At 61.9% G+C, this 7571-nt stretch overlaps 1 protein-coding gene across 1 annotated transcript in view; it reads right to left on the reverse strand.

Moving 5' to 3' along the window:
- Positions 1-1344: 1344 nt before the first annotated feature.
- PCBD1 (pterin-4 alpha-carbinolamine dehydratase 1) overlaps positions 1345-7571 on the reverse strand; it is a 6842-nt gene continuing 615 nt past the window's right edge. Inside the window, exons 2-4 of the mRNA XM_056113523.1 lie at positions 3237-3368; positions 2590-2670; positions 1345-1733 (exon numbers count right to left, since the gene is read on the reverse strand). Coding sequence (XP_055969498.1) covers positions 1635-1733; positions 2590-2670; positions 3237-3368 — 312 coding nt within the window. The 3' untranslated portion in view covers positions 1345-1634. The remainder of the gene's footprint in view (positions 1734-2589; positions 2671-3236; positions 3369-7571) is intronic.

Here is a 7571-nt window from a genome sequence, read left to right on the forward strand (position 1 = left end):
TCCTTCCTTCCTTCTCTCCCTCCTCTCCCCATCTCCTCCCTCCCTCCCTCCCTCCCTCCCTCCCTCCCTCCCTCCTTCCTTCCTTCTCTCCCTCCTCTCCCCATCTCCTCCCCTCCCCTCCCTCCCTCCCTCCTTCCCTCCCTCCCTCCCTCCCTTTCTTCCTTCCTTTCCTCCCTCCCTCCCTCCCTTTCTTCCTTCCTTTCCTCCCTCCCTCCCTCCCTGCCTTCTTCCTTCCTTCCTTCCTTCCTTCCTTCCTTCCTTCCTTCCTTCCTTTCCTCCCTCCCTCCCTCCCTCCTTCCTTCCTTCCTTCCTTCCTTCTTCCTTCCTTTCCTCCCTCCCTCCCTGCCTTCTTCCTTCCTTCCTTCCTTCCTTCCTTCCTTCCTTCCTTCCTTCCTTCCTTCCTTTCCTCCCTCCCTGCCTTCTTCCTTCCTTCCTTCCTTCCTTCCTTCCTTCCTTCCTTCCTTTCCTCCCTCCCTCCCTGCCTTCTTCCTTCCTTCCTTCCTTCCTTCCTTCCTTCCTTCCTTCCTTTCCTCCCTCCCTCCCTGCCTTCTTCCTTCCTTCCTTCCTTCCTTCCTTCCTTCCTTCCTTCCTTTCCTCCCTCCCTCCCTGCCTTCTTCCTTCCTTCCTTCCTTCCTTCCTTCCTTCCTTCCTTCCTTCCTTCCTTTCCTCCCTCCCTCCCTGCCTTCTTCCTTCCTTCCTTCCTTCCTTCCTTCCTTCCTTCCTTCCTTTCCTCCCTCCCTCCCTGCCTTCTTCCTTCCTTCCTTCCTTCCTTCCTTTCCTCCCTCCCTCCCTGCCTTCTTCCTTCCTTCCTTCCTTCCTTCCTTCCTTCCTTCCTTTCCTCCCTCCCTCCCTGCCTTCTTCCTTCCTTCCTTCCTTCCTTCCTTTCCTCCCTCCCTTCCTTCCTTCCTTCCTTCCTTCCTTCCTTCCTTCCTTCCTTCCTTCCTTTCCTCCCTCCCTCCCTGCCTTCTTCCTTCCTTCCTTCCTTCCTTCCTTCCTTCCTTCCTTCCTTCCCTCTCTCCCTCCCTTCCTTCCCTCTCTCCCTCCCTCCCCCCCTCCCTCCCGGCTATGCTGAGGATTCACCCCTAGCAGTGCTCAGCCGGTAGGTGGTGGTGCTCAGCATGAGAGCAGAGCCTGCCGGGTGCTCTCTCCTGGGCCCCTGTGGCTCCTTCCTTCTCCATGCAGCTGGCAGTAATGCCGAGTTCCCCCGTTGCTTCCCCCCATCCCCCGGGAAGTCACAGCAGTCTAGCAGCTCCTTCGTGCCCCAGTGCCTTCAGCAGTGCCTGGCCAGGGAGAGCTTTTGGGGTCTGCGGCGCAGTCCGACCGACTTGTAACCAAGACACTGCAGCCCGGGGGAGCAGTTTTATTGGCAGCCCGCACACGTGTGTGTCACCTGGGCCCTAGGGGCCTGTTCTCTGGGGTGAGAGACCAAGGGGGCACGGCAGCCTGGAAGGGGAAGGCCCGGCTTCACGCGAATCGGAGCCCGCGTGGATGAGGGGCGCGGGGCAGGGCAGAGGTCTGGCTCCTGAGCCTGGTGCGGTGCCTTTGGGCAGCACGGACTCCCCCTACGCCGGCTGCAGGGCTGGCCATGCTTCTCCGCTTCTCTCCTGCCAAGGACGAGACGCAGGGGCGGGCGGCTATGCCATGGACACTGCCACCTGCTCGATGAAGCTGGCCAGGTTGATGTCTCGCTCTGAAAGGCCCGCACACTCGTGGGTGCTCAGCGTGATGTGGACCTGTAACGACACCGAGTTCCGGCTGGCTGGAGGCGCTGGAAGACTGTCCCTGAGCCAGGAGGCCCCTGACCCTGGGGACTGAGAACAGAACGGGGCCAGCCAGGGCCGGGGTCCCGTGGGCTCCTGATGGGCTTTCACAGCGACCACAGACTGTCTTCTCCCACGGCTCCCAAAACGGGGACCCAAGGAAAACAGTGTCCCGCTCCTGGGAGCAAGCTGAGGGCTGGGCCCAGAGCACCAGCCGCTCTGCCTCATGTCTTAGGGCCCTCTGGCACCTCTCCTGGCGGGGACACGCACGCAGAGGCCAGCTTGTTCCTGCGCACGGCAGGCGTTGCGGACTTTCCACTCCATTAAGCAGACTGTCTTCTGGGCAGTATGGCCGTGCTTATTATTATTATTATTTTGCTTTTTGGGGTCACACCCAGCGATCCACAGGGGTTACTCCTGGCTCCTGCACTCAGGACTTACTCCTGGTGGTGCTCAGGGGACCGTATGGGATGCTGGGAATCGAACCCGGGTCGGCCGCGTGCAAGGCAAACGCCCTCCCCGCTGTGCTCTCTCTCCAGCCCCTGGCCGTGCTTATTAGCTCATCACCTTTTTCTTCCCCAGTCCCTCCCGAGGGGCTGAAATCTGTGCAACTATTAACCACGATTAATAGTTAATCAACCTTGCCTTTCCTTCTCTCCTCGGGGCACCCCCAACGGTGCTCAAGGGCCTGGGCCACCTCCAGCCGTGCTCGGTTCCAGCAGTGCTGGGGGGCAGGGGGGCCGCTCCAGGACCACACCCTACAGTGCCACCAATACCTGAGTGAGTCCCTGGCCCAGAGCCCCGCCGGGTGCCCACACCCATCCCTCACCTTGTTGTACACGTTGAACCATTCGGGATGGTGGTCCAGCTTCTCGGCCTGCAGCGCCACTCGAGTCATGAAGCCGAAAGCCTGCAGGGAGAAGTGAGCGCGGGTCAGTGCTCTGAGGGGTGGCGGGGCGGCTCCCGGCACTCAGTGGACGGTCAGATGCGGGCGGATGGGCCAGTTCCCGGGCTCCTGCCGGCGCTCAGTGGACGGTCAGGTACGGGCGGATGGGCCAGTTCCGCCCAAGGAAGCTCCACCTCACACCCCAGAGGGCCTTGGGGCTGGTCCTGCCGGCAGCCTGGGCAGTGCCTACCTGCTCAGGGGCTGCTTCCTGGGGACGCGTGGGCAGCTGCTCCGGCCGAGGAGGCAGGCACAGCTCCCTCCAAGGCGGGGTCCTGCCACTGTGACCACAGCAGGGCTTCTCCCCGCAGTCTCAGCCAAGCTTGGGCGCACTCCTCAAATGCCTGCCTGCCTGCACCCTCCCCTCTAAAAATTCCACCTGCAGACCACCCAGGACCCCTCACCCATTCCCCAGCCCTAAGCATGGCACTCTGAGGGTTCTGTCTGACCCTTGGCTAATGGATTTCTGGGGGTGGGAGGAGGGGACCCAGCAGCCCCGTCGGAAACCTCCGCCCGCTCCTCGCTTTATTTACCCTGTTGAAGTCTTTGAAATGGAACTGCTTGAAGATGGCATCTCGGCCTTCCAGCTCATTCCACCCCACGGCCCTCAGGTTGGGCAGCAGCTGGTCCCTCTCCTCAGCGCTTAACCTGTGCGCTTTGCCAGCCTAGGAGGGAGGAAAACAAACGTACACAGGAGTTTCTTTTTAGAGGATCAAAGAGAGCGCTGAAGACCTTTGGGAGAATTTCGCCAGGCAAAGGGCAGTGGACTGGCGGCTGCGAGGGTGGCACCCGCCCGGGCAGGGGTGGGGGCGGCGCGCCCTGGCTCAGGCCCTGCTAGGTCCCTGTGCGAGCTGCGCTCACAACAGAAGCCCTTCGGCATGATGCAAGCCAGCCTGGAAATGCTCTTCTCCGCCCCGGGCCCAAGGCCTTCCTGAGGGTCCTCTCGGAAACCGGGGTCTTCCACTCGGGGAGTGAACGAGCCCAGAGGACCTTGCATCAGTGCAGCGCTCCGGGAAAGTACATGGCATCTGCCACCTTCCCTGTTCCTGTCGGCCCCAGCCAGCCTCCCCCTGCTGCTACGTGCTGGAGAAGTGTAGAGCGAACAGGCCTGGGGCACAAAGAGGGCCACCCCATCACTGAGAGCATGGCACCACCTCACAGGGGGCACCACCTCTCGGTGTCACAGTGGGAAGCCCCCCCCCCCAGCAGGCATCATCTCACAGTGGGAACCCCCACCACGGCAGGCACAGCCTCAGTGGCACCACCTCACAGTGGGTATCACCTCACAGCAGGCACGGCCTCAGTGGTGCCACCTCACAGCAGGCATCACCGCACAGTGGAAACCCCCCACAGCAGGCACAGCCTCAGTGGCACCACCTCACAGTGGATATCACCTCACAGCGGGCACCCCCTCACAGCGGGCACCACCTCACAACAGGCATCACTGCAAAGCAGGCATCACTGCACAGTGAGCACCACCTCACAGTGGAACCCCCTTACAGCAGGCACCACCTCAGAGCAGGCATCACCTCACCTCACAGTGGGCACCACCTTATAGTGGGAACCCCAGCACAGTTGGTGCCACCTCACAGGGGGCACCACCTTCAGGAGACACCACCTTACAGAGGGCACCACATCACAGCACGTACCGCCTCACAGGGGGCACCATCTCAAGGGGGCACCACCTCACAGGGGCATTTATAGTGGCATCATCTCTTGGGGTTACCACCTAATTCACTCACTTAAAACATGTTCTGGGCGTGCGGCCGTGATAGAGGCCACGTGACATCATATTTTCAGCAATGGAAAACAAATTATCTAATGATGCCTTTTCGGCAGGTCTGATACTTGGGGGAAAATTCCAAATAATAATAGTGAGTCTTCTGTCAAAAAATTGAATGTAATCAAAGTAGAGAGAGAGTCAAGTAAAAATCATCTGCCACACAAGCAGGGGGAGGGGTGGATGGGGGGATGGGTGTTTGATCATTGTATGACCAAGACTGAAACCTGAAGACTTTGTAACTGCTCTCACGGTGATTCAATTAAAAAAAAATAAAGTCTTAATGGCCCCTGCCAAAATAGAACATTCTTCATACTCTTTCCTCTATGGATACTTTTTGTAGCATTTTCAGCAGTTTTTCATAACAATTCAAAAATATATTATTTCGGTTCTGCTTTGGGATGGAAACATCCCAAATATGGTGGTGGGATTGGTGTTTGAATATGAAATGCAATCAAATATTGTAAACTCCCTTATAAAATAAAAACATTAAAAAAACAAGGGACTGGAAAGAGAGCACAGCGGGTAGGGCGTTTGCCTTGCACGCGGCCGACACGGGTTTGATTCCCAGCATCCCATGTCGTCCCCCGAGCACCGCCAGGAGTGATTCCTGAGTGAAGAGCCAGGAGTAACCTCTGTGCATCGCCACGTGTGACCCAAAAAGCAAAAATAAACAAACAAACCAACAAAAAAACATGTTCTGGGTAGTTCTCTACCACCTGCAGCTGACAACCAACCCCCGGCACTGTCTCCCAGCTCGCAGTCCATCCTGCGCCCCTCACTCTGGCTTCTCAGACACCCCCTTTCTTTCTCTTCTGCCAGCTTGGTCCCCAGAGGCCAGTCCCCATGCGGGAAGTTCTAAGGCTCTGTCCTGTTTGCCTATTATGTAAAGTGCCCCCTCCGGGCAGGGCGGCTGGCTTGCTTCCACCCAAGCTCAGAACCCTCCGTCAGCCTCTAGTGCTTTCAACACTGACAAATGAGGACCCGAACGTGTGCTGGACCCAGTGTGCGAGCAGATGCTCTGGAGGGTCCTGGGGATCCCAGGACTGAGACCCCTGAGTTTCAGCTACCCCAGGACGGAAATGTTTGAGTGCTGAAGGAAAATAATAGGATCTGAGGAGAACGTGGGAAAGGGATAAACTCGGCTGTCAGAGTTAGCCCACAGGGGCCTGAGCGATAGTGCAGCAGGCAGAGCGCCTGCCTTGCACACGGCCCACTCGGGCTCCATCCCCCACATCCCATACGGTCCTGAGTCAGGATTAAGCTCTGAGCACTGCACAGCGACCCAAGGGCCAAAATAAGAAAACGAAAGCAAAAAAAAAAAAAAGAGGTAGCCTATGATCTCGAAGCCCCAGGGTCGAGCCCCCAAGCCCCAATTCTGAAGGGTGGAGGGGAACGGAGGGGAACAGCACCTTCACAGAGCAGCAAGAGGCCCGTAGGAAGATCCAGAGTCCCGGGGCTGGGCCTCACTCAGCAGTGCTCCGTGCTTCCTCCTGCCTCTGCACTCAAGGACCACTCAGGGCAGGGATGGAGGATGGAACCCGGCTCAGCCATGGGCGTGCAACGCCTTCTTTTTTAGGCCCTGTCATCTGCATTTTTATTTTTCACAGGCCAGGCCCCATGGGCCAGGGCCTCTTCTGCTGCCTGACCACTGGGTGTGTCCCCAAACCCAGGTCTTGGCTGTCACCCTCACCCGCGGCCCTACAGGGTGAGCCCCTGGCTCTTCTGGATGGTTCTGGAAAGCTCTGCAGTGCTCACTCTTTGCCCCTTCTGAAAACCAGCGCTGTCTGGACCCAGGCCACTGGGTCTGTTCCCTCTCCCTGGGAAGGCGGTGGAGACCCCCTCCCTTCTCAGCCCCATCCCTGGCCCCGTATCCAGGCAACCTGAGGCTGGAGTCAGCCTCGGCACCAGACCCCCTCCACCCGCCCGCCCGCCCACCCAAGGCGGTCAGGACCTTCTGGATCGGCCCAAATTCCATGGGGGCGGGGCGGGGCGGGCCGGGGCGGGCGACCTGCGCTTTGGACACTGGGGGCCGGAGCAGAGTGGACAGCTGCTCGGTCATCAGCGGAGCGCCCAGCAGGGGGCCCGCGCGGGCGCAATTGAGGACCCACCGCCCGCCCGTCTGGGGGGACCCTCCCCGCCCCGCAGGCCCCGGGCCCAGCGCGGGCCTCCGAGCTCCGGGCAGGTCCCCGCCGCCCGCCGCCCGCCTCGGACCCGGCGCCAGGGCCGCCTCCTGGGCCCAGGCAGGCGCGGGGAGCTGGGCGCGGCCCGGGCGCACGCAGGGAGCGCGCAGAGCCCCGCGCAAACGCAGGCGGGCGCGGCGGGCCGGGAGCGGGCGGGGCCCGGGCTCCCTGGACGCTCGGGGCCGCCCACCGCCCGCGGCAGGCCCCCGGGGATCAGCCGCCCTGCTGCGACAGGCGGGGGATCGGGGCGCAGGGCCAGACCCCCACCCGGGGGCGCAGGGCCAGACCCCCAATCCGGGGACGCAGGGCCAGACCCCCAATCCGGGGACGCAGGGCCAGACCCGCACCCCGGGGACGCAGGGCCAGACCCCCAATCCGGGGACGCAGGGCCAGACCCCCAATCCGGGGACGCAGGGCCAGACCCCCAATCCGGGGACGCAGGGCCAGACCCTCCCACCCCGGGAACTAAGGGCCAGACCCCCCCAGCCCGGGGCGCAGGGCCAGACCCCCAATCCGGGGACGCAGGGCCAGACCCCCAATCCGGGGACGCAGGGCCAGACCCCCAATCCGGGGACGCAGGGCCAGTCCCCCCACCCCGGGGACGCAGGGCCAGACCCCCAATCCGGGGACGCAGGGCCAGCCCCCCACCCCGGGGACGCAGGGCCAGACCCCCACCCCGGGGACGCAGGGCCAGACCCCCCAATCCGGGAACTAAGGGCCAGACCCCCACTCCGGGGACGCAGGGCCAGACCCCCAATCCGGGGACGCAGGGCCAGTCCCCCCACCCCGGGGACGCAGGGCCAGACCCCCAATCCGGGGACGCAGGGCCAATCCCCCCACCCCGGGGACGCAGGGCCAGACCCCCAGCCCGGGGACGCAGGGCCAGACCCCCCAATCCGGGAACT

Source organism: Sorex fumeus, unplaced genomic scaffold (assembly GCF_029834395.1).
Source record: "Sorex fumeus unplaced genomic scaffold, SorFum_2.1 ptg000020l, whole genome shotgun sequence".
NCBI classification, from domain to species: Eukaryota; Metazoa; Chordata; class Mammalia; order Eulipotyphla; family Soricidae; genus Sorex; species Sorex fumeus.